This window comes from Homarus americanus, unplaced genomic scaffold (assembly GCF_018991925.1).
Source record: "Homarus americanus isolate GMGI-L3 unplaced genomic scaffold, GMGI_Hamer_2.0 scaffold50745, whole genome shotgun sequence".
Taxonomy (NCBI): domain Eukaryota; kingdom Metazoa; phylum Arthropoda; class Malacostraca; order Decapoda; family Nephropidae; genus Homarus; species Homarus americanus.
This window is the reverse complement of record NW_024727654.1, coordinates 455001-482500: the sequence shown is the minus strand read 5'-3', so window position 1 is coordinate 482500 and position 27500 is coordinate 455001. Positions and strand designations below refer to the sequence as shown.

The following is a 27500-nucleotide window of genomic DNA, read 5'->3' as shown; positions in this document are numbered from 1 at the left end:
ACCACCACAACAACACCATAATCCCCGCCTCTTGTCATCATTATAGGTAACGAAAAATCCCTTATTGTACAACCTCTCTCTCTCTCTCTTTCCCTCCCTTTAAGCCTCCCTATCTCCCTCATTTAAGCCTCCCTCGCTCCCTCCCTCCCTTTAAGCCTCCCTCCCTCCCTCCCTCCCTCCCTAGTTTCTGTATCATCCCCTATAACAAGGTTCGGTACAAGGCCGTATGTCATGTCTGTAACCCTTTGTGTTGTGAGAGACTTAGTGTGGCTGTGGTTTTGTCCGTATTGTGTTGTTGTTGTTGTTAGTGTTGTTATTGTTGTGGTTGTTGTGGTTGTTATTGTTGTTATTGTGGTTGTTGTTATTGTTATTGTGGTTGTTGTTATTGTGGTTGTTATTGTGGTTGTTGTTAGTGTTGTTATTGTTGTGGTTGTTGTGGTTGTGGTTATTGTTGTTGTTGTGGTTATTGTTGTTGTTGTGGTTGTTGTGGTTGTTATTGTTGTTATTGTGGTTGTTGTTATTGTTGTTGTGGTGGTTGTGGTTGTTGTGGTTGTGGTTGTGGTTGTTGTGGTTGTTATTGTTGTTGTTGTGGTGGTTGTGGTTGTTGTTGTGGTTGTTGTGGTTGTTGTTATTGTGGTTGTTGTTATTGTGGTTGTTGTTATTGTTGTTGTTGTCGTTGTTGTGGTTTAAGAGGCGGATTTACTTGTTTATTGTTATGTTAAGTGTGATTTTTTATTTGTTTTTTTGGTCCGTGTTGGTCTATATGTTTTCTGTCTATGTCTGTCTGTCTGTGCGTCTCTGTCTCTATTTCATCACCTTTTTGGGACACACACACACACACACACACACACACACACACACACACACACACACACACACACACACACACACACACACACACACTACTACTACTACTACTACTACTACTACTACTACTACTACTTTTTTTTTTTTTAAACGTGGCCTCCAGCCTCCCCCAATAGCCACACCTTCGCCACCATTTAATTACCTTGATATTAAATATCCTAATACATAAGTAGCTATCCTATCTGTGTTAAGTACTACTACTACTACTACTTTTTTCTACTACTACTACTTTTTTTCTACTACTACTACTTTGCTGTCACTCGGAATCAAGTATGACGATCATCCAGCTATGATACAATGATATGAGTTATTAAGGATGTCACCTTCGTTGGTGAGTTTTGAGGTGACTAAAGATGCCTAGACGGGACCGGCAGAGTTGTTCAAAGATGTTGAACATGTGGAGGGCTACATCTAGTGCGGGAGGGGCGGTGGCAGCGTCTTTCCTGAGTTGGCGCTTATCTGCCTCGGTTTGCAGTCGGACTAACTCGAAAGTATTGACACCTTCTCGTGTGGTGCTCCTCCAAGCGTTACGATGTGGAGTAATCGTCTCCCAGGTGAGGGGGTCGATTTGACACTTTTTTCAGGTTTGGGTTAAGACTATCCTTATACCTTTACACACACACACACACACACACACACACACACACACACACACACACACACACACACACACACACACACACACACACACGTCTCCTCTACTTAAACCCTCATTATAACTCCTAAATTTCACATAAAAGTTACATGCGGCGTTTTAGTATAATCTGGCAGCAAAAAACGCCAAAGGTAAAGCTGTGTAGATACGAGCTGTTAACGAGAGACAAAGGCACGTAACAAGCGGTATGGCGTCCCAGATCAATGTAATTAGGTAAACGACGCTCTAATCCCACATGGAAATTCCTCTTACATGACAAGAATTAAGCTGCCAGAGTTACGAGGATTACCGACCGGGTGTGTAAGTATATAGCGGCACACTGTCTTATTAGAGGGGAGTTTGTGTGCCCTAGATAGATAACAGGGTCCTCTCATGTGCTGTGTTGGAAAGGTCATCACGTCTAATGGGCCCCAATCCTAATAGGCCCCCTAACCTAACCTAGCCAAATAGGTCACTCTAACCTAACAGGCCCCAACCTAACCTAACCTAACCTAGCCTAACCTAACCTAACCTAACCTAACCTAACCTAACCTAACCTAACCTAACCTAACCTAACCTAACCTAACCTAACCTAACCTAACCAGTTCATTACGATTAGGGTCCATTGAAATTAACGTTTACCTAACCTAACGTAACGTAACCTAACCAGGTAGCGGTTGGAATCATCGGTGGAAATAAGCTGGGTGGAAAGGGAGAGGGAGGTGGGGGGGGGGGATTTTCATGTGATTAGTTTTGTCCTGCCACTGTCACAACGGACGGAAGGACCTTTAAAGTGTTTAACCTAACATAAGAACATAAGGATGGAGGAAATTGCAGCGGGCTTCTTGGTCCATACTAGGCAATCCCGTCCCGTTTACACCCAACCCCCTATTGCTCATATTTCCATCCAACCTATGTTTGAAGCTATCCAGCGTATTCGAGTTCATGATGATATTTGGTAACTTGTTCCACTCATCCACTACTCTATTCCCAAACCAGTGTTTACCTATCTCGCGCCTAAATCTAAATTTGTCTAATTTAAAACCATTGCTACGAGTTCGCTCCTGGTGGGATAGTTTGAGTACCTTTGTTATATCACCTTTGTTTAGCCCTGACTACCACTTATACGAGTCCACCTCTATCATATCGCCCCTCACTCTACGTCTCTCGAGGGAGTGCAAATTAAGATGCGTTAACCTGTCTCTGTACTCAAGGTTCCTAATGCCCGGGATTGGGAACCTACCATAATTAACCTTCGGTATCCCAACAACGTCATTCATCTAAGGACGGCTTTTCAACATCGGATGCAGAAAGATTTTTCCTTTTGATTAGAAACCCCAGTATATTAATTTACACCTGATGATTGACCACCCTGGCACAAAAGAGAAGGGGTAGGTTAAGTTAGGCTTAGGTAGGGTCTGTTAAAATAGGTTAAATTGGGTTAGATTAGAATAACTTAACTTAAGCCAGCATTAGGGTGTTAGATCATCATTTGAAATAACCTGGGGTGTATAATCTTAAGGTAATTCTGATATTTCAATATAATAAATAAAACAAGTTATTTCCCTGGGACTCAATAGGTTTCCTGGAATCCCTGTGCCGTTCAACACCACAAAGACGTCCTTCTGGTGTCATTATATACGGTAAATAACAGTGGACCTTATGATTATATATTGTCAATTGTTATTACCACTTATTTGTCGTCACCATCACTATAACTGTGATGACATCTTGGGCCGATTATCTTGGCCTATTATAAGTGGTGTCACCCAAACCTTATATAACCGAATGTAACCTAACCTAACCTAATCCTAACCCCATTTCATCAGATTATTAAACACCCTAACGAAAAATGAGGGGATTAGGTTAGGTCAGGTCAGGTCAGGTTAGGTTAGGTTAGGTCAGGTCAGGTCAGGTCAGGTTAGTCCATCGAACCTTAATTAACATAACAATGCCTTTGCAAACTAACCCCCCTCCCCTCCCCTTCCTTCTCCCCCTACCCACCCCTTTACCCATACCTCCCCCCCCCCACCTCCTCCAGATTCTCCACCAGTATAATAACAAGTGATGATAAAAGTTTGTGGGTTATAATTACCTACAATTTACAACCCTCATTAGGTCGAGCTTACACACGATTTATTAAAGATAATCTTAACATGAACAGCACCGTGTTGTAGTAGGAGGAGCCCATTGAACCTTTGTAATTGGCACTGATGTAGAGACGAATTACCTGTACGTTGATTTAAAAACACTGGGTTGTTACGGTTATATATATGTGTGTGTGTGTGTGTGTGTGTGTGTGTGTGTGTGTGTGTGTGTGTGTGTGTGTGTGTGTGTGTGTGTGTGTGTGTGTTATGATGAAGAAAAACCATTATAATAACAGAAACACAATAGGAGTAACAACAACGAAGAGGAAGATGAACTGGAGGTGGATCAGGTAGAGGAAAACTAAGAAGAGGCAGAAGAAGAAGCAGAACAAAAACATCACTAAAACAGCACTAAGAAAGTAGCAAGGCACAGCACGACAGGTGATAGTATCGGCTGTACACACACCTGTATGGCTATCTTCACTAAGGCAAGTTGAGGAGTGCATCTGGCGAAGTGATTTATTGGCTGTCAGATTTCAGATATTCAGGGGCGCGAATCTTAAACTTTGACCTCGCGCGAAATCGGATGTTGACGAATATATGTATAAACTTGATAATAAGGTGATTTAGATTCATATTTGATTCAGTGATTGAGTTTTGTTTGTAAATAGTAAGTATTCATTTAAAACTGGTCCATTTCATTACAAGTTTCAGCGTTTGAATGGAATGAGTGACGGATTATACTTCTGCTCTCAATCGATCTAGTCCATCGTCATGAATAAGATGAAAAACCCTCGACAGCGGAGGCCACAACGAGAGAGAGAGAGAGAGAGAGAGAGAGAGAGAGAGAGAGAGAGAGAGAGAGAGAGACCTCATCTTTCCTCCTGTCAGTCTGTCCATCACCATCTCACCTTCCTCTCCCTCCTCCCCTTCTCCTTTTTTTTCTTTTTTTTTTGTAGGGAAAGAAGATGTGAAGGAAGATTAGAGGTGGGGGAAGGAAATTATAGTTCGGAAATTGAAGAAATTTAGGAGGAGGTAAGAGAGGGCGGGCTGACCGCCTAGCTAAGCTAATGGTGTGTTAGGGTTGTGTCATGGGTTAGTTATTGTCTGTCGGTACAGGCACTAGACATCCTACCCTATCCCATACATGGGTGTTTTGAGGGCCTTATTTCATATTCCGCCGACACTGCTGGCGGATGCTGGTCTAGGGAGGTTGTCTATTGCCTGGCCGTGTAGATCGGGGTGGTAATGGACCTTTTGAAATTTTGCAACTTTTTGGGAACCATGTATGGTTGTTGTCGTTATCTGGTGGGAGTCTTTGAAGGAGTTCTTGCTCTGATCGTTCTATCTTTTGCCAGATTCTGCTGGCCAGGGTGTGCAGCTGCTGGTTGATGGGTTTTATTCTCAGGTCTCTATGTATCTCGGCTGTGGTTCTGGTGAAGGGGTATCTTTCACCTGTGACGAATCTTAGGGCTTCATTTTGGACCACCTGTAATTTGAGTGGTACTCATAGTATGAAGAGGTACTGCTGGGTAAGTTAATGTCGGTGTGATAAATGATGTCACCAGGCGGAGTTTTATTTTCTCAGGAAGCGCTTTAAAGCGGTATAGTTTTCTCAGCTCTCTTCTTGCCTTTTCCTTCCTACTGTGGACATGATGCGAGTAACCTGTCGTGGATATATGTAGGCCCAGGAGGGTGCCTCTGCTTTTGTATTCTATCTGGGCATTATTGGTTACTAATGGATGGGTTTTCCTTCTGCATAAGGGTATCACTGTGAATTTCGGGAGACTGGTTTGGATTTTCCATTGTTTTACGTAATTATTTACCCTTTTTAATTTCCGCCTGGTGTTGTCGACCTGTAACGCTCGCGATTTTCCTTGATGTGTGGTTATTTGAGTGATGTCGTCTGCATACATAATATCTTCGATACCTATTCTAGTGGGAGGCGGGGTGTCACTCGTGTAGATAATATATAGGGTGGGGGGAAGGACGCTCCTCTGAGGGACTCCACTCATGAGTGGGAAGGTCTCTCCTGTGTGTTGTCCTACCCTCAGTCTGGCAATTCTGCCGTCAAGAAAGTTGCAATGACAGCTTTTCAATGTTGGTGGGAAGTCCGAGTTGGAGGATCTTATATTTTAGACCGTCATGCCAGACTTTGTCAAATGCCTTCGCTACATCCCGGAGAGTTAGATTACATTGTCTACCACTCGCCGCGGCTCTGGCTATGTTTTCACATGCCAGGGTTATCGCTGTTGTGGTGGACTTCCCTTTCCTGAACCCGAATTGTCTGCAGTTGACTCTGTTGTTTCCAGGTGATTTCTCAGACGGTTATTGATGATTTTTTCTAGGATTCTTCCAGGTACTTCGAGGAGGGAGATCGGTCTGTAGTTTAGTGGGACGGCGGGGTTCTTTCCTTGTTTTGGTGTTAGGATAATAATGGCCTCTTTGAATTTAGTTGGGAAGTAACCCGAGGCCAGGCAAGCGTTCATTGTGGTTCTCAGTCTCTCCATGGCCGGGTTGTTTATGTGGCTGAGGATCTCCTTGGTGATGCCTGAATAACCAGGGGCTTTATTTTTTATATTGGAGATGGCTCTGTTGAGTTCTTCCGAGTTGATTGGTTTGAACAATGGTCTGTCCACTCTCAGATCCTCCCATATGATTTCAGGGGAAGGCTGAGTGCGGTGTGTCTGGCCCCGGAGTTCATCAAGGATACCATCGAATCCCCTGTTCTCTCCGTTGCACCTGACAGGGGAGGGGAGTCGGGGGAAGGGGGTAGTGAGTGAGAGTGTCTTATCGTCCCATTGTTTTTTTTCCCCATGTAACATTTTGAAACTTAATCTAAACATTGTGGCAGTGACCGCAGACATGTGTGTTAATATAAATAATGGTCACGTCAGCTGATACGACAACCAAGACTCGTGTTTTGTCTTTTGAGAAATTATTAATATAATATATTTTTTTAATCAAGTTTCTAAGATCAAATCCAGGTTAAGTTTTTTTTTTTTTTTACGAAATATTCCGAAACATGACAGGAAAAATGTAAGATAATTGTTGTTTTTAGTCGGGTTATGTAGGATAATTGTATATTGTTAAAAAAACATAATTATCTGCATGTAGTTTGTTTAGTACATATTTGATGGTAACGTGAATATGAGGGATTGGAGGTGTAGGAATGGGGAAGGAACATGATAATAGAATATATTTGGTGTGGTAAGAGTTAAATGGGTGTAGAATGTACTGTGGGTGTAAGGTGTAGAGTGTACTGTGGGTGTAAGGTGTAGAGTGTACTGTGGGTGTAGGGTGTAGAGTGTACTGTGGGTGTAGGGTGTAGAGTGTACTGTGGGTGTAGGGTGTACTGTGGGTGTAAGGTGAGAGGTACTGTGGGTGTAGGGGTACTGTGGGTGTAGGTGTACTGTGGGTGTAGAGTGTACTGTGGGTGTAGGGTGTAGAGTGTACTGTGGGGTGTAGGGGTGAGTGTACTGTGGGTGTAGGTGTAGAGGTACTGTGGGTGTAGGGGAGTGTACTGAGGTGCACTGTAGGGTGCACTGTGGGTGTAGGGTGCTGTGGGTGTAAGGTGTAGAGGTATCGGGGTGGGTGCATCGTGGGTGTAGGGGTGTAGAGGTACTGTGGGTGGGCGTGTAGAGGGTGTAAGGTGCAGAGTGCACTGTGGGTGTAGGTGAGTGCACTGTGGGTGTAGAGAGGTACTGTGGGTGTAGGGTGTAGAGTACTGTGGGTGTAGGGGTGTAGAGGTACTGTGGGTGGGCGTGTGTAGAGTGCTGTGTAGGGGTGTAGAGGTACTGTGGGTGTAGGGTGCAGAGGTACTGTGGGTGCAGAGTGTAGGGTGTAGAGTGTACTGTAGGTAGGGGTGTGTGGGTGTAGGGTGTAGAGTACTGTGGGTGTAGGGGTGTAGAGTGTACTGTGGGTGGGTGTAGGGGTGTAGTGTACTGTGGGAGGTGTAGAGTGTACTGTGGGTGTAGGGGTAGAGTGTACTGTGGGTGTAGGGTGTAGGAGTGTACTGTGGGTGGGGTGTGTAGAGTGTACTGTGGGTGTAGGGTGTAGAGTGTACTGTGGGTGTAGGGTGTAGAGTGTACTGTGGGTGTAGGGTGTAGAGTGTACTGTGGGTGTAAGGTGTAGAGTGTACTGTGGGTGTAGGGTGTAGAGTGTACTGTGGGTGTAGGGTGTAGTAGAATTCATCATGTGTTGTTGTCAGGTAACACCCAACGGCGTTGAAAGTGAACTGCAGCCAACGGTCCCACAAATGTACTTTACGTGTCTTGACTAATTATATTTTTTTTGTAGTCTTGCAATCCTTTATACTTGTCAACCATGCAATTATTTCTGAGGATTGTCTTTGTGGCTTATAATCCAACTTTTACGATGCCGTGTGTGTGTGTGGGGCGGGGGGGGTGGGGGGGGGGTGCAGAGTGCTGGACTGATCACCGCTTAATTATGAGCAAACTGCGACTTCTCATCCCTCCACCACCACATAAACAAAGATCCAATAAGAAAAGGCTAAATTGTACCGTGTTGAAGGACATTAATACATCCAATAACCTCCGCTGCTCCCTGGCTGAGAACTTAACTAGCATACAACTTCTCCTGAACCCTCAACTCCCTACATGAAATATGGACCTCCCTTAGTTCAGTACTCTATGAGACAGCAGCCAATAATATTTGTTATAGAGACAAGAAACACCCAGACCTGTTTGATGAAAGTGCCGTGGAAACTACTGCTCTTCTACTGTAGATGCACAAGGCGCACAATGGGTCACTTAGTAACCCATCATCTGAAGGTCTAAAGAAACAATGGTAAAGCCTTAGAAGAGATGTACAGTCCACCATACGGGTTCTACAAAACGACTGGTGGACCACAGACGCCCAAGAAATACAATCGTGTGCAGATACTAATGATATGCATGACTTTTATGATGCAGTGAAGACCACCCGTGGCCCAAAGAACTGCTCCGTGACACCTCTCAAATCTGCTGATGGAACAACTCTTATTAAGGACCAAAAACAAATAGGAGAAAGGTGGCCAGAACACTTCCAGGCCCCACTCAACCCACCTATACCCTTTCCACACTAACCTGGCCCATAGGCCCCGCCCCTCTTCTATACTAATAGCTGATTGGTTCATAGAAAATTCAAACAAAATGTGTTCACAATTAGTAAGCAGACCTGTTAATATCTAAAATAATGTTAAATATATGGATTATCAAAAGGCAAATTATTTTAAGACATAAGTATTTCAGAGAGGATGTGAGAGAAAAAATTAATATATATATATATATATATATATATATATATATATATATATATATATATATATATATATATATATATATATATATATATATATATATATATATATATATATATACAGTATATATATATACGTGCTTATATACATGCAGTCTGGGGGAGGTAAAACGCTCAGGGGAACCAATCAGTTATTTGTAGCTGTAGACGAGGGACGGGGCTTATGGGCCAGCTTAGCCTTAAAATACTACAATCAAGTCGACTCTTTAATATTGGAAGAAGTTCCTACTCTAAGTTCACTTTGGCGGTCAGACCCTTGAAGAATAACAAGACTCGTAGTCCTGACGCCATCGCAGCTGAAATTATTCGACACGGAGGCTACCTTTACTCCTGACCACTTCACCTTTTTATTCTGGAGGAATGTGACCGGGAATGTGTTCCTCAACAATGAAAGGATACAAACTTAGCCACGCTTTACAAACAGGTGGATGACAAATCAATCTGTGTCAATAGCTAGTAGAAGCATTTCGCTGCTGGCCGTGGCTGGTATAAGGTCTTGGCCAGAGTGACGCTAAAGAGACTGATGCGTAACACCTCTCAACTCCCGGAATCCCAGTGTGGTTTTCTTTAATGATCGTGGTGCTGTGGACATGATTTTTACCGCAACACAGATACAAGAAAAATGTAGAGAATTGCACCAGAACTTGATTATAGCCTTCATAGATCTCTGTAAGGCTTTTGATGTAAACAACAGAGACATGTTATGGGGCGTCCTACATAACTTTGGTTGTCTCCTCAAATTCCTTAACATCCTGCGTCAATTTCAAGAGGGAATGATGGCTGGTTTGACCCTTGGGAGGGGTGGGGGGGTTCAGGTATCAGAACCCTTCGGAGTCTGTACCGAGGTGAGATAAAGTTGTGTAATTATACCAGTACTTTTTAACATCTTTCTTGTAAGTTTAACCATACTACATCACCGTTCCCATCCACCTCCATCCCTCCCCTCCCGTTCCCATCCCCCTCCCCTCGTTCCCACCCCCTACCCTATCCCCCCCACCCACCTGTTAGTCGCCACCACATCCACACCTGATAATACGAAACTAATTAACCTCACTCTTAAACAACAACTAAAAACAATCACCAACACTCACTAACTCCTGTACACAAAGTTAATGAAGTCGGGTAGATCATAACTATCTTGTTTAAGTTAATTAGTGCGGTAGTTTACATGGAAAGTAACCATTTAATGAGCCTGACAATGACCGTTTGTCTACCTTCCCCCTAGTAATTTATCCGCCGAGTCCAAGGTGAGGTGTGCAAGGTGGTGGTATGGTGTGTAAGGTGGTGGTATGGTGTGTAAGGTGGTGGTATGGTGTGCAAGGTGGTGTGTAAGGTGATGGTATGGTGTGTAAGGTGGTGGTATGGTGTGTAAGGTGGTGGTATGGTGTGTAAGGTGGTGGTATAGTGTGTATGGTGGTGGTATGGTGTGTATGGTGTGTAAGGTGGTGATATGGTATGTAAGGTGGTGGTATGGTGTGTAAGGTGGTGGTATGGTGTGTAAGGTGGTGGTATAGTGTGTGGGTGGTGGTATGGTGTGTGGGTGGTGGTATGGTGTGTAAGGTGTGTAAGGTGGTGGTATGGTGTGTAAAGGTGGTGTGTATGTGGTGTGTAAAGGTGGTGGTATGGTGGTGGTATGGTGCGTAAGATTGGTGGTATAATTAATGTAAGGTAGTGGTATGGTGGTAATATGGTGGTGGTATGGTGTGTAAGGTGGTGGTGTGGTGTGTGAATTAATTTGGTATGGTGTGTAAGGTGGTGGTATGGTGTGTATGGGGTGTGGGGAATTATGGTGGTGGTATGGTGTGTAAGGTGGTGGTATGGTGTGTGTGGGTGGTGGTATGGTGTGTAAAGATTGGTGTGTGTATGGTGTGTGTGGGTGGTGTGTGGTGTGTGGGTGGTGGTATGGTGTGTATGGTGGGGGTATGGTGTGTAAGGTGGTGATATGGTGTGTGGGTGGTGGTATGGCGTGAAGATTGGTGGTATAGTGTGTGGTGGTGGTATGGTGTGTATGGTGTGGTGGTATGGTGTGTGGTGGTATGGTGTGTAAGGTGGTGGTATGGTGGGGGTATGGTGTGTACTGTATGGTGGGTCATTGGATATCTTCGTCCATGTGAGAGATATACAGGCATACAGACATGGGTAAGACATACAGACAGAGGTGGAGGTGAAAATGGCGTCGGAATTGCACTAAGACTCTTGTAATTAGGGTTTGTTATTCCCCGGTGTGACTCTTCGAAAATCTACAGTTTGTTTGTCATTTGTCTACTGGTGGATCGCGGACAGAGAGAGGTGGGGGTAGTGGGGGGGGGACTCAAAGGCGAGGAAGACCTACTTTCCCTTAGTATCTACTGACGGGGGAGAAGTAAACCAGCTCTACAAGTGTGTGCTGATGACCTGTAGGCGTGGTGGAGGAGAGACTCCTTCATGACACCAAGATCCCTTCACTGACTTACCGTCAATCTGGTGTTCTTGTTGTTCCTGGCGTCGATGAAGTCCCTGGCGAAGGCGGCGCCGAACTTGACGTTGTCGCCGCAGCCACCCCACTTGAAATGGCCGTTGGGGGGCTCGTGGGGCACCCTGCCACACCCACACAGCACCAGCGTGCCCTGGGAACACGCCCGCGAAACCGCCCACGTCACTGCGGCCGAACTGAGGGCGTACACTACCGCCTGCTCCCGTGTACCTGATGGCCAGGAGAGAGGGAGAAAACAAGGTGGTATTATTTCCATTATTAAAAGCTTCCGTTTAGGGGACTAGTTAAACGAGCCCATGTACTAATTGGTTATTAAGACTTCCCTCAGTCCCTATCCGCTCCAAACTAACCTAACTTAGCTTTAGGTCTGAGGCACATCTGTCTTGTAACCGGAAGTGACACTGTGGTATTATGAAGAGCTTGATACTGTACAGTTAATGACACAGTAATATGTATACGGTCTCATAGGCATAACTCTTCCTCCGGGACAGTATGGGTATAGCACACTGTATACTAAACCTACAAGGACATACTGTTCTTTACCACCATCACCTATATATAATCAAGTACTGGACCCATGTACAGCTGGGTGGACTGTGGGCACCGCGGGATCATAGCAGTATAGCAACCCTTAAGGCTGTGTCCACTGACCTCCCACTTTGTAAAAGTTTAATGATACTATCACTCTCACTCCACTTACGACTTTCTTATAATTCACAAGTTGGAGTCACCTAACAATGTTGCCTCAGCGTGGCAGTAAACTTTACGATCCCCGCTAGTGAGAGGATGACGTTCTCCCTCAGTGTTGGTCACATGTGCAGCCGCTACCATTGGTAAGCTCTGAGTTGTGTTGGATTACATGAGGATTAGCCCCCAGCGTATTTCACCTGATAATTTAACACCCTACTGCTACCTGGAGAGTGGTTATGTTTGGTTTGATTAGATTAGTTTAGGTTGGATTAGGTTATAGTCGTAGCTGTATATACACAAAGACAAGGCTCATAAATACTAACACAGAGTCAGAGCAACAATAGAAATAGTGTATTGCCACACACACGATAGACCTTAACCTTGCCAACCACCTGGCCTACCCTTGTTTGTGTGTGTGTGTGTGAGAGTTGTTATTGTACGGGGCTGGTAATCTTGTCCCTGGAGATGAAGCGACTAGCTCATCATCGTCGACTGCACAATGCCGCCTTTTACCCATGACTGCTGGACGAGGCTAACTCTTAACATAAGAACATAAGAATGGAGGAAACTGCAGCGGGCCTATTGGCCCATACTGGGCAGTCCCGTTTACACCCAACCCCTATTGCTCATATAAGCATCCAACCTATGTTTGAAGCTATCCAGCTTATTCGAGTGAATGATGATATTTGGTAACTTGTTCCATTCATCCACTACTCTGTTTCCAAACCAGTGTTTACCTATTTCACGCCTCAATCTAAATTTGTCTAATTTAAAACCATTGTTACGAGTTCGCTCCTGGTTGGATAGTTTGAGTACCTTTGTAATGTCCCCTTTGTTTAGCCCTGACTTCCACTTATACACCTCTAGCAGGTCGCCCCTCGCTCTACGTCTCTCGAGGGAGTGCAAATTAAGATGCTTTAACCTGTCTCTGTACTCAAGGTTCCTAATGCCCGGGATTAGTCTTGTCATTCTCCTCTGAATTCTTTCCAAGGATTCTATATCCATCCTGTAATACGGTGACCAGAACTGAACTGCGTAATCCAGGTGTGGTCTCACAAGCGCAAGATACAGTTTTAGGATGACCTCGCTAGTCTTGTAACTAACACTCCTTTGTATGAACCCAAGTACTTTATTAGCCTTGTTATGAGCAAAAACACATTGTTTACTTGGCTTGTTAGTTCCTACTTATCATTACTCCCAAATCTCTGCAGTTGGATTTCTACATCGTTGTTCATCTGGTATCTGGGTTTCCTGTTTATATCTCCTATACTGATCATGCCATTTTCAGACCATTCGAAAAAATTTGTTTAGATCTTCCTGTATTTTGCGGAGTCCAGTCAGATTTAATAACGTCCTGTTTTAGTGTCATCAGCAAATTTACTTATGTTGCTGTCTACGCCATATCTATGTCGTTTATGTATATAATAAATAATAATGGTCCAAGTACTGAGCCTTGGGAACTCCACTTGTGACGTTGCTCCAATGGGACTTAGTGCCGTTAATGCTTACTCGCTGTTTCCTGTCCTGTAACCACGCCTAATCCATTTAAGGATGTTACCTTTGATGCCATGTGCTTCTACCTTTCTAATTATTCTTTCGTGGGGGACTCTGTCGAAGGCTTTGCTAAAGTCGAGATATACCACATCATAATTGTGCCCCTCGTCCACTGATTCGAAAACTGATGAAAAGAATGTTAATAGATTAGTTAGACAAGAACGTCCACTTGTGAAGCCATGCTGGGAATCATTGATCAATCCGTGCTTCTCCAGGTGATTTCGTATAGAGTTTGAAATGATTGCTTCCAGTAATTTGCCTACTATTGATGTTAGGACTGAGTGGGCGGTAGTTAGAGGATAGTGATCTATCCCCCTTCTTGAAAATCGGTATTACATTCGCTATCCTCCAGGATTCTGGTACTATACCTGTTTTTAAGGACATGTTAAACAACTTTGCTAAGGGCATACTAAGCTCTTCCTTACATTCCTTTAATACTCTGGCAAATATCTCATCGGGACCAGGTGACTTATTAGGCTTTAGTTTGTCTATTTGCTTACTAACATCGTTACTAGTCACTACTATCTCGCTTCATTTGTTTTCTTCACTATCTCTGAATAGAGTCGGTGCCTCGGGTATCATGTTTAAATTTTCAGTGGTGAAAACTGTTGAAAAATATTTATTCAAATTATTGCTCATTTCTCCATCGTTATCAGTGAGCTCGCTGGTATCTGACCGTATTGGTCCAATCTTTTCTCGTGTTTTAGTTTGATACATTTGGTAGAATCCTTTGGGGTTTGTCTTCGCCTCCCTTGCTATACTTACCTCATTATTCCTCTTGGCTTTCCTTATCTCGGTTTTAACCCTACTCGCCAATATCTTATAATAATTCTGGAGGTAAATTTCGCCACGCTTTATCCTTCTACCTATAGCCTTCCTTTGGCCAATGATGTTCTTTAAATAATTATTTATCCATTTAGGGTCTTTGTTGTCTGATCTGAGTTTTTTGTAAGGTATGTTCTGCCTTTGTGCATTAAGTAACTCATTATTTAAATTGTCGTGGAACTCGGCAATCTCAGATCTCGTTATCAGGTCTGAGTCATCTGTCAGGTTCACGGCCAAGCGCAACACCCCCTCTCTCAGCTGCCTCTTTAAACTATCAAAGTTAGCCTTTCTGAAATCTAGTCCTTCAGTGGAATTTTCCTTACGTCTGCCCTGAAAATCTAACTGGAATCTAATTTCTTTGTGATCTCTGTTTGCAAGTTCGTTTCCTACCTCGACATTGCTAATGAGGTTTTCTCTGTTCGACAGAACTAAATCGAGTATATTATTACCCCGTGTGGGTTCGGTTATATGTTGACTTAGGAAACAGTCCTGGATCGTCTCGAGAAAATCCTGTGATTCTGAGTTACCCGTAAGGTCAGTCCAATCTATTTGGCCAAGGTTAAAGTCGCCTACTATACAGACTTTGTTGTGTATGGAAGCCCTGCGCATTTCATCCCAGATTCTTCGTAATTATAGGGTCATCATTTCTGGAGGGGCTATATAATATGTTTGGCTATTGTGGGTTTGTCCTTTCATCGGAAGAGATCATTGTTGTATTTAGTAAGAGTGGGTGGGCTCTCTCTCTCTCTCTCTCTCTCTCTCTCTCTCTCTCTGTCTCAAGTGTCCTCTACTTTCTCACATCAGAGTTAAAATCGGATTTGTTAGTGGGTTTGATTTTCTTTTGGTCGATTTTTCACCGCCACAAGCTAAGAATTACTTGCATCTGATGTGTTACCTGACCATACCTGATGTGTTACCCGTCCATGCCTGATGTGTTACCTGTCCATGCCTGATGTGTTACCTGACCATACCTGATGTGTTACCTGTCCATACCTGATGTGTTACCTGTCCATACCTGCTGTGTTACTTGACCATAATGTGTTACCTGACCATACCTGATGGTTACCTGACCATACCTGATGGTTAACTGACCATACCTGATGTGTTACCTGACCATACCTGATGCGTTACCGAGCTCTAGTTTGTGTTGACACTGTTAAGTCGCTACGTTTTGTAGGTTTAATGAAAAAACTTGTTTTAACGTTTATATACTTGAAATGGTACCTCATGTGAGAAGGATTTGGGAGTAATGATAAGTAGGAATCTTAAACTAAGGCAACAATATGTATTTGCTCGAAACAAGGCTAACAAAGTAGAGGTTCACACAAAGGAGTGTTAGTTACAAGACAAGCGAGGTTATCCTAAAACTATATCCTGCGCTTGTGAGACCTCATTTGGATTAGGCAGTTCAGTTCTGGTCACCGTACTACAGAATGGATATAGAATCCCTAGAAATAATTCAGAGGAGAATGACAAGACTAATCTCGGCCATTAGGAACCTTGAGTACAGAGACAGGTTAAAGCATCTTAATTTGCACTCCCGCGAGAGACGTAGAGTGAGCAAATGGAAGTCAGGGCTGAACAAAGGGGACATTGCCAAGGTACTCAAACTATCCAACCAGGAGCGAACTCGTAACAATGGTTTTAAATTAGACAAATTTAGATTTAGGCGCGAAATAGGTAAACATTTATTTGGAAATAGAGCAGTGGATGAATGGAACAAGTTACCAAACATTATCATTAATTCGAATACGCTGGATAGCTTCAAACATAGGTTGGATGGATATATGAGAGATAGGGGTTAGGTGTAAACGGGACTGCCCAGTATGGGCCAACAGGCCGCTGCAGTTTCCTCCATTCTTTTGTTCTTATGTTCTTATAAATTAAGAAAAAGACGCAATGTACTTACAGGTGTAGGTTTAAAGTACAGGTAGTGATTAAAAATGCATGTACAGAAATAAAAGTAGAATTGACATACAGTTTTAATAAATACAAGGTGATAACAGTACAAAATAAAGTATTTTGAACAAGTGTACAATAAAACATGAGGTGATCTTGTACAGTACATGTTCATTTTACACGTGTCTCCCTCCTTTTACTGGGGTCATGTCATGCCACGTCATGTCAGGGGTTCGTTTATGACGATGATGATGGTGAAGTATGTGTGTGTGTGTGTGTAAAAATGGCGTCTATTAGTCTGTATATGAACTCAAAACACGAGCAAAAAATCGCAGTTGTTTTATGTATAATTAGTTATCTTCCTCAATGGGGCGAGGGGGGAAGACAGGTTATAGTTTTTGTCATTCTCCTCATGCCATATAAATCACTTTAAATACCCCAGCATGTCATTCTCCTGGTAGAGTAAGGGGTGGGGGTGAAGACGGGGGTAGGGGGGTGAGGGAGGGAGGGTGGGGTGAAGAGGTAGGGGGTGAGGGAGGGAGCTGGTCATAACTCGAGGCTTGTGTTGTATTTCATGGTGATTAACTTAACCCTCTCTTTAACGATGGTTCATAATATATCCCTACAACTCTCTCTCTCTCTCTCTCTCTCTATCTCTCTCTTACACACACACACCCTCCCACAAGATCTAAATAAGTGGTTGGGTGTTAGTTTTTATTCTTTTTGCCTCTGTTTAACCTAATGGAAGATCACCTAAGACATAAGAACTGCATTATTGAACATCACCACACCGCCTCCCCGTGATGTCCTTATTATCAACGTCGACCTTAAGAGAGACGGACGGGGGAACAAATAAAGCAGTTATCGACTCTGATCTTGAGTGTAAGCTTATTATACGCTTCTAAGTCAATGTTACATCCGTCAGTTTTACGTTTGTTATATTTTTAGAATTTGTCTTAGGTCAATTTGGCCGGTTATTATTCTGAGATAAAAATCGTATATGTAAATTTTTATCTCTTAACTAGTGCAGTGTTTATATCGAGATATTTTCCGTGCCATAATCTTCTGCCATTCATGACCTGTTTCAGGCGGAGTGTCTCTCTCTCTCTCTCTCTCTCTCGCAAATGGTGGTAGGGTAGGGTACGAGGGGTACAAAGCCAATAATTATGAAGAAAAGGGAGAATACGGAGAAGACGCGATTGAGAATTCTACGAGAGAGAGAGAGAGAGAGAGAGAGAGAGAGAGAGAGAGAGAGAGAGAGAGAGCACAGGATCGATAACTATGAGGAAGCAGAAGATTACGAAGAATAAGGTAACTGGTGAACAAGAATAAGGTAACTGGTGAACAAGAGTCAGGTGAATGGTGAGGTGCTAGAGTTAGGTGAGGTCAAGTGACAGGTGAAGGATTGGAGTCAAATGAGGTCAGGTGGCTGGTGAGGTGCTAGAGTCAGGTGACAAGTGAGGGGCTAGAGTCAGGTGACAAGTGAGGGGCTAGAGTCAGGTAACAGTAAAGGTGCTAGAGTCAGGTGAGGCATACATTACCTACCTGAAGTAAGGTCACGTGAGAGGTGAGGAGCGTTGAGTATGGAGGAACAGTTCCATCGCCTGCTGTGGAAGATCCTCTGGCAGGTGGTGACGGTGGTGGTGGCGGCGTGGCTCACCTGGGGCATTACCTCTACCTGGCTCCTACACGTGCGCGTCTGTCCCCGGGTGAAGCCATATACTTGACGACCGTTCTTACAGCTCCTAGAATGACCCCACTTCTCGTAACCACCCCGATGTAGTGACCTGACGAAGAGGAAAAAAAAAACTCTCTGTTAGTTGTGTTTATATTACGTGGGTAGTTAGCATCACCTGAAGATTAGGCACCTTAGCTTATTCTATCTGATTATTGAACACCCAACGTTACCTGGGGGGGGAGGGAGTTAGGTTAACGTTAGGGTGTTTAGCTAATTATCCGGGGGTGAGATAAACCGGAGTGCAGATTACTCAGCTGATCCAAACACGGTGTTAATATCCCATGGTACTGGATAATGTGGTACCCCCTCCCCCCCCCCCCTAACCTGCTGATAGAGGTACCAAGATCACGTGGTGGTATCTAGATATACAGATAGCTAGAGACAGACGGACAGGCAATCAAAGACGTACTGACAGTGAGACAGATAAGAGAGGAAAACGACAGATAGACAGAATCTTTATTCATCCCCGGGTATTTCTTGATGGCGGTGGTGAAGGGGGGAGTGGGCATCGATGGGAGTAGGTAACTAGGTAGGGGTGCAGGGGAGGGGGAGGGAAGGGGGAAAGGGAGGGAGGAGAAGAAAGGGAGGGGAGGGAAGGAGGGCAGGATCATTCATCACCAGTCTGTGAAAATCATTCACATTATGATAGCCGTCTGAGGTTCTTGCCTGACTGGGGTAATTCCTAGCCCCCAGCACTGTCTGCCGGGGCGCCTCGTGGTCAATTTTTAAATCCGGTTTCTCAAGAGATTCGTAAGGTAAATATCCCTCTCCCCTTCTGCTACCCTCAACTGGTGACGTGAGATAGCCACAGTACGACACACACACGGGGGAGGGAGGGGGTTTATCAGCTCAACTATTATTATTATCATTATTATTATTCGGATTGTAATTAAGAAGAAGTGTCACGGTGAATTGGTGCTCAGCTGCATCAGTCAAGTTAGTCAGTCAAGTCACAGTCAGTCAAGTCAGTCAGTCAATCGCCTTCCGCAGCTGTTCTCTTCCTTACCTTCCCTCCTCCCGCTAACCCTTTCTCAACATGGGTTTACAAAGGGAAAATCTTGTCTAACAAATCTGCTAACGTTTTTTAGGAAAGTCTTCGAGGTAGTAGATAATGACGAAAATTACGATGTATTTACTTAGACTTTAGCAAAGCATTTGACAGAGTACCGCATCAGAGGCTTCTGAGAAAAATTAAGGCTCATGGTATCGAGGGGAAAGTTTTAAATTGGATAAAATCATGGCTCACCGATAGAACGCAGAGGGTCAGCGTAGATGGTGTTAAATCTGAGTGGGGCCGTGTAACCAGTGGGGTTCCCCAGGGGTCAGTACTTGGCCCACTCTTGTTCATAATCTACATAAACGATTTAGATACTGGGATCATCAGTGACATAAGCAAGTTTGCGGATGACACCAAAATAGGGCGGCAGATTAATTCAGGGCAGGATGCAAATGCATTACAGGAGGATCTAAATAAACTGCAGGGGTGGTCTGAAAAATGGCAAATGAAATTCAACACCAGCAAGTGCAGCGTACTTAATATTGGAAGAACAAATACTATAAATGTATACAGCCTTAACAACATCAACCTAGAGAAGTCGACTTGTGAAAGAGACCTAGGGGTACTTGTAAGCCCGGACCTACGGCCTAGAAAACAGTGCGTTAATGTTCGAAATAAGGCAAACAGAGTATTGGGTTTTATATCTAGAAGTGTAAGTAACAAGAGTGCAGAGGTCTTATTGCAACTATATCTTGCGCTAGTCAGGCCGCACCTCGATTATGCGGTCCAGTTCTGGTGCCCCTATTATAGAATGGATATAAATTCACTAGAGTCGGTGCAGCGAAGAATGACAAAAATGATTCCGGGACTTAGAAACCTTCCATATCAGGATAGGTTAAAGAAACTTAACTTGCATTCCCTAGAAAGACGAAGAGTGCGGGGAGATATGATAGAAGTATTTAAGTGGGTGAAAGGAATCAATAAAGGGGATATAGATAAAGTTCTTATAATATCCGAGCAGGATAGGACTCGGAGCAACGGATTCAAGTTGGATAAGTTTAGGTTTAGGAGGGAGATAGGAAGAAACTGGTTCACAAATAGGGTGGTGGACGAGTGGAACAAGCTTAGCAACTTTGTAGTAAGTGCGGGAACTCTGGAAAGTTTCAAAAGGAGGCTAGATAGATTCATGGATGATAGAGAGTGGTAATAACTCTCGACAGGAGCTGCCATACACAGGCCAACCAGCCTATTGCAGACTCCTTATTTTCTTATGTTCTTATGTTCCCTAACCCCTCTCCTCCCTACCCCATCCCCCGGTTACTCAGAATGGTATTATCGTTAACACATCGTGACCTCTGTCGTTTCAGAGTTAATCACAGTGTTAAGGTCGTTTATGTTTTAATTATACAGTAATAACTCAAAACCAGGTACTTAGGTTAGGTGGAGGTGGATGAGGTGAGTGTGTGGAGGTGGATGAGGTGAGTGTGTGGAGGTGGATGAGGTGAGTGTGTGGAGGTGGCTGAGGTGAGTGTGTGGAGGTGGATGAGGTGAGTGTGTGGAGGTGAATGAGGTGATTGTGTGGATGAGGATGAAAGTCTGGATGTGGATGAGGTGAAGGTATTGAGGTGGATGAGACGAAGGTGTGGAGGTGGATGAGGCGAAAGTATAATGTGTCAAATTTTCGTATTATTGATATATGTTTATCTCTTATGTAAATATATATTGTAATTATATAGATGTGTAATTTTTTGTAATGCGCTTAAAAAAATATACAATGTAGGTGCCTTTAATACTTAGTCATATTACAGACAATTAAATAATTTTCTGTCGCACCGCAGAATTATATTACTTACCTATAATGTAACCTCAATTATATATACAGTGGCTTAATATATTGTTATGTAAGGTGAACATCATAAGAGCAACACAAACGAAAGACTGGCTAGGTGAGAGAACTTTGAGTGATGTGTGAAAAACTGAACCCCCCCCCCCCCACAAGTGATAGAAAAATATCTATAACCAGAGTATATATATTTTTATCTTTTTCCAGTTCACATTATTGTTGGTCGTGGTATGGCGTTGCATCACCAGGTTTAAATTGCCTCAGGAATGTACTATAATCTTAACATGGTTTGTTCATGCATAAGAAGTAGTCCCCACGATTTACCCTGCAGGGAGGCGAGTGGTGGTGGTGGGTGTTGAAGGTCTTACCACACGCGATAGTCATTGTGTGTGTGTGTGTGTGTGTGTCGAATGAGCATGGGTTGACCGGAGGATGTTCTTGTTTGGCATATCAATTATCACTCTTCGATCTGTCTCCGAATTAGTGGACACTGGACACGGTTATGATGTGGTTAATTACAGCATAACTTCACCAAACACTAATAAGTAAAGTGGAGGCTCATTATATTAAAAGGGTTATGGTGTTTTAGCGGACAGGAAACAGAGAGATATTTGCTAGAGTATTAAAGGAATGTAAGGAAAAATTTAGTAGGCCCTTAGCTTAATTGTTTATATTGTCATTAAGATCAGGTATAATATCAGACTCCTGGAGGATAGCTAATGTGATATCGATTTCAGAAAGGAAGATTGATCACTATCCTCTAACGACCGTCCAATCAATTGCAGGAATTCTTCTATTTATTTTTGTTTATTGAGAAGCAATAGTTACAAAATCAATTCGAAATCACCTCCAGAAATATAAATTGATTAATGATTTTTAACATGGCTTCACCAGTGGGCGTTCATGTCTGGGAAACTCAGGTACATACACAGGTACAGACACAGGTACAGAAGACAAACAAAACAAACAGAAGTACCAACCTTACCAAACAAACAGAAGTACCAACCTTACCAAACATGGCCTCCAGTCAGTGATCGTTAACAAGACCGTTTGAACCAGGAGTGCTGATTATTTTCCGTCCATTTAAAATAGAGCAAAAATAATATCTAAACGTAATAGTAAAAAAAATATACAATAGAAGGAATACACCATGTTAATACAAGAGGTTTAGTATACAGTACACCTAATACAACACGTATGATACACTTAACCAATACAATATAATTAATACTGTAATACTTTCTATACAATATACCTAAACACTAATAATTGTCAAAATCTCAAATGAAATGAAATGAAAATATTAAAATAAAAGGTTATGAAGAGAGAGAGAGAGAGAGAGAGAGAGAGAGAGAGAGAGAGAGAGAGAGAGGAGGCGTGCAGGAGAAAATAAAATAAATTCCCTCGCTGGAAATTTTATATATAAATAGACATTATAAAGCCAGAATAATTTCCCCGGTCTATCAGATAAGGTGGTGGCTGGTCTCAATAATAGAGGGAGGAGGTGGGGGGGGAGGGGGAAGGCACAAAGGGGTATTTTTCTTTCATTAAATAAGCGATCCATCATTCACGTGGACTGACAGTATATATATATATGTGTGTGTGTGTGTGTACTAGACCTCACACGGAGAGCTCCAGTGGTTAAAATAGGTGGACGTTTTTCAGCAGACGACGGCTTTATTTTTTCTCCCTGTCTCTTGACCCTTTAGCATTCCCGCTCACTCTTGACTCGGGATTCCAGCCTTCGTTTGTGTATTCAGGTATAAAATATTGCCCATACCTCTGATTCTTGTTGTTTGTTGCGTGTTGGGAAAAATGCCCTTTAGTGTGTTGGGGGTGAGAGTGCCTCCTACCCAGAGAGAACTGGTTTGGGTAACACATGCTGGCAGGGTTCAAAGTAATACCTTAAGGATGGAATAGGTGGAAGGGGTGACCAACACGGGAACCCAACGACTACTCTGGTGAATAAAGGTAATAGACAGGGATGGCAGGAAGAAGGAAAATTCGGCCTTGATCCCGGATTTTAGGAAGGCTAATTACGGTAGCATAAGGAGAGACCTAAGGGATGACCCTATGGTCAAAAGATTAATCCCCCCCACACCTCCGGAAACTGTCAACTTAGGACGGGATAACCCCGAATTTAATTTAGCAGCTACTTATGAACAATTTATTGCGACAATCAATAATGCCCAAAATAAACACATCCCTAAAGAAAAATTCAGATCGATACGGAACCAGCCAAAATGGATGAATAATAGACTCTTAGATCTTCTAGGGAAAAAGAAAGGAGTATATAGAAAAGTTAAGAAAGGCGAAAATCACTTACTTGGTTACTATCAGAACCTAACAAGACAGGTATAAACAGAAATTAGGAAAGCAAAGAGAAATTATGAAATCAAGGTAGCAAACGAATCGAAATATACCCCCAAAGCTTTTTATCAACTGTATAAATCAAAGGTTAGAGATACAATAGGTCCCCTTAAAACTACGACAGGAGAAATGACTGATGATGAGTTAGAAATGTGTAGTACGTTAAATAGTCATTTTCGCTCCGTATTCACAAATGAAAACCTAGCACAGTTTCCAGAAGTTCATAAGGTATATAACGACAGTATAGAAAATATGTTGAATATCAATATTACTAGTAACGATGTGCTTAAAGTAATTAACAAACTGAAGCCTCATAAATCGCCTGGTCCAGACGAGGTATATGCTAGAATATTAAAAGAATGTAGAGATGAGTTGAGTAATCCATTAGCAGTTTTATTTAATAAGTCATTAGAATCGGGCCTAGTGCCAGAAGCTTGGAAACATGCAAATGTAGTTCCGATTTTCAAAAAAGGTGATAAATCAATTGCATCAAATTACCGTCCCATTAGTCTCATGTCAATCATAGGCAAATTGCTAGAGTCAATTATTGCTACAAAATCAGAAGCCACTCTTGAGCAAACAGGTTCAACTAATTCTTCTTCTCAGCACAAGTTCACCCAGACGTTCTTGTCTCAAAATTTAACAGCTTTTTCTCAAGTATTTGGAAGCGGTAGATAATGATAAGTCATATGATATAATTTATTTAGATTTCAGTAAAGCATTCGATAGAGTCCCTCATGAGAGATTGATAAGGAAGGTAGAAGCATGGAATAGGTGGATCAGTATTAAAATGGATTAGGTCATGGTTAACTGGTAGGAAACAAAGAGTCAGCATATGGATTAAAGTCAGACTGGGGTGCGGTCAAAAGCGGAGTTCCCCAGGGATCTGTATTAGGCCACTCTGTTGTTATATTCATTAATGATCTTGATTTAGGGCATAACTAGTAGGATTAGTAAATTTACAGATGATACCAAAATGGGAGAGTGATAGAATTCAGACAAAGATGACTTTGAACACCTTCAAAAGAGATCTAAATACCTTACATGAGTGGTCAGTAGAGACTGGCAAATGAATTTTAATATACTGATAAAATGCAAGGTACTACAGATGGGGAAGACGAATACAAACGTTAAGTATAAACTAGGTAACACGGAAATAAGAAAACTCAGTTTGTGAAAAAAGATCTGATCTAGGTGTGTTGTTAGCAACGACTTGAAACCTAGAAAACAATGTGTAGCGTTCACAACAAGGCAAACAGGATTCTTGGGTTCTATATCAGGTCTGTGAGTAACAGAACTGCTGCCGTTATCTTGAAACTTTACCTAGCATTAGGTGGGACCACATGGATTATGCGGTTCAGTTCTAAGGTGTCATATTATAGAATGGACATAGATTACTTTGGAGAGAGTACAAGAAGAAATGACAAAAATGATCCATAATATTAGAAACCTTCCATATGAAGAAAGACTGAAAAGCAGGCTTACATTCATTAGGGAAAATGAGGATTAGGAGATATGATGGATTGTACAAGTGGTGGGAGGATTATGAGGGTAAAATGGAAGATGTTCTGAAGCTCAGTAATAACAAAATAACTAGAACAAATGGCTTTTAAATTAGATAAATTCCGATTCAGAAAGGATATAGGCAAGCACTGGTTTGGTAATAGAGTTGTGGATATGTGGAATAGGCTACAGGAGTGCTATAGTAGGATCGGGGACGCTAGGGAGCTTCAAGACGAAGTTGGATAGGCACATGGAAGTGCTGGGATGGGTGTGAAAGGGATCTGCCCTGTATGGGCCAGTCGGCCTCCTGCAGTATCCCACTTTCTTATGTTCTTATGTTGTACTAAGACGAAACGAGTGACGATGGGGACAGGTAGAGGAGGAGGAGGAGGAAGAAGAAAAATTAGTAGAGGAGAAGGAAGATAGAAAAGATGAAGAGGAAAAGGAAGAGGTAAAAGAGGAAGAGGAAGAAAAAGTAGTAGAGGAGAAGGAAGATAGAAAAGATGAAGAGGAAGAGGAAGAAAAAGTAGTAGAGGAGAAGGAAGATAGAAAAGATGAAGAGGAAAAGGAAGAGGTAAAAGAGGAAGAGGAAGAAAAAGTAGTAGAGGAGAAGGAAGATAGAAAAGATGAAGAGGAAAAGGAAGAGGTAAAAGAGGAAGAAAAAGTAGTAGAGGAGATTAGATGTGAGGCTCACCTTCAAGCTGCAGGAGTGGATGAAGTGAGGAAATAAAACCCGGACTCTCTCAAGACTTAAACCCCTAATCTTATCCCCCCACCACCTGGTTTAAGACTTGTAATTAAGATAACGTATACACACACTTACGATCAAGCCTCAACACAATGCCGAGGTCTCATTTGCCACTGCTTAAGTCATGCAGGTGACTATTATCAGCTTATGGATGAGAAAATCTGATTGGACAAGGATTATAGATCGGTATTCGACCAATTGGAACCTCTTCTACTCTCGCATTCATCATGAAGGCGACGTGGATAGTTTTAGCCATTGAGGTCTAGGTTATGTGCAGTTAAAGGAAGAAATTATTAACTTGTGCGATGTCTAGAAACTCAGCTCATTACAGTATAGCCTCAGATCTCCAGTTAATGGGGGGAACAATTCTAACCTAAGCGAACCTAACCCAACCTAACCTAACCAACCCTTTGAGAATCTTGATATCCCTCATCATACGGTCGCCTCAAGTATTTATCGGATTTTTTTATGGAATATAATTGAGGCTGTAGACTCTGAAGGAGGATGGGGGGTGAGACTCTAGGGTACATAAGAACATAAGAAAATAAGGAGTCTGCAATAGGCCGGTTGGCCTGTGCATGGCAGCTCCTGTCGAGAGTTACTACCACTCTCTATCATCCATGAATCTATCTAGCCTCCTTTTGAAACTTTCCAGAGTTCCCGCACTTACTACAAAGTTGCTAAGCTTGTTCCACTCGTCCACCACCCTGTTTGTGAACCAGTTCCTTCCTATCTCCCTCCTAAACCTAAACTTATCCAACTTGAATCCGTTGCTCCGAGTCCTATCCTGCTCGGATATTATAAGAACTTTATCTATATTCCCTTTATTGATTCCTTTCACCCACTTAAATACTTCTATCATATCTCCCCGCACTCTTCGTCTTTCTAGGGAATGCAAGTTAAGTTTCTTTAACCTATCCTGATATGGAAGGCTTCTAAGTCCCGGAATCATTTTCGTCATTCTTCGCTGCACCGACTCTAGTGAATTGATATCCATTCTATAATAGGGGCACCAGAACTGAACCGCATAATAGAGGTGTGTAGGACAAATTTACGACCTTCGTCACATGGCCTTATAGGGATGCAACACATACCCACCACAGGACGCGGCTCACTGTTGTAATATAAGGGGATAATGTCGAGAGTTACGAGCACTTAGAATAACCTTGTCACAATAGATGAGGGGGAGGAGGAGGGTACTATATGTAACACACCGTTGTATATAAGTACTGTAATCAAAGAACACATTGTCTTGATACTGTTAATGTCTCTCTCTCTCTCGGCATTTGCACCTATACAATACTTAAGTCTAAAAAAAAAAGAGAAGATTTTTGTATCCTCACATTAGGCTTCCTGTTATAGCTCTGCCCTTCTTGTTTACACAGCCCACCAACTAGGCCCCTCCCCCACCCTCTCCCTCACCCCCTCCCTCTCCCTACCCACCCCGTCCCCCATTCCCCTATCCTTAATTCTTACGTGGAGCAAATCTTACTATATCCGAATAGCATCGTTACGGACATAATCGCCTTCATCCCATGTATATATATATTGACACGGTTGATTCCTCTACAAGCGACTCATTAACCCCTCCCTCCCACCCCCCAGTGCTATAGGTTGGAATAAAGTTCATGATATAATAGACCAGGTTAACAGGACCTCGTAGTGAGCAGCTTACCGGTGGTTATTGCCAGGCGGATGATAGATAGCACAGTGATGTTGACTGTACGCATTGAGAACATTTCATTTAATGGGTCTCAAGTCTCATGATGTCCTAGTGTGTGTGTGTGACTGATGAGAAAGCTAGGATAGGGTGTGTGTGTGTGACTGATGAGAAAGGTAGGATAGGGTGTGTGTGTGTGACTGATGAGAAAGCTAGGATAGGTGTGTGTGTGATGATGAGAAAGCTAGGATAGGGTGTGTGTGTGACTGATGAGAAAGGTAGGATAGGGTGTG

At 42.8% G+C, this 27500-nt stretch overlaps 1 protein-coding gene across 2 annotated transcripts in view; it reads right to left on the bottom strand.

Annotated features, from left to right (window-relative positions):
* LOC121865890 (protein Wnt-11b-like) overlaps positions 1-27500 on the bottom strand; it is a 114111-nt gene that overhangs the window by 29045 nt on the left and 57566 nt on the right. For both annotated transcript variants that reach the window (XM_042365441.1, XM_042365442.1), the window contains exons 2-3: positions 17894-18135; positions 11361-11590 (exon numbers count right to left, since the gene is read on the bottom strand). In XM_042365441.1, coding sequence (XP_042221375.1) covers positions 11361-11590; positions 17894-18135 — 472 coding nt within the window. The remainder of the gene's footprint in view (positions 1-11360; positions 11591-17893; positions 18136-27500) is intronic.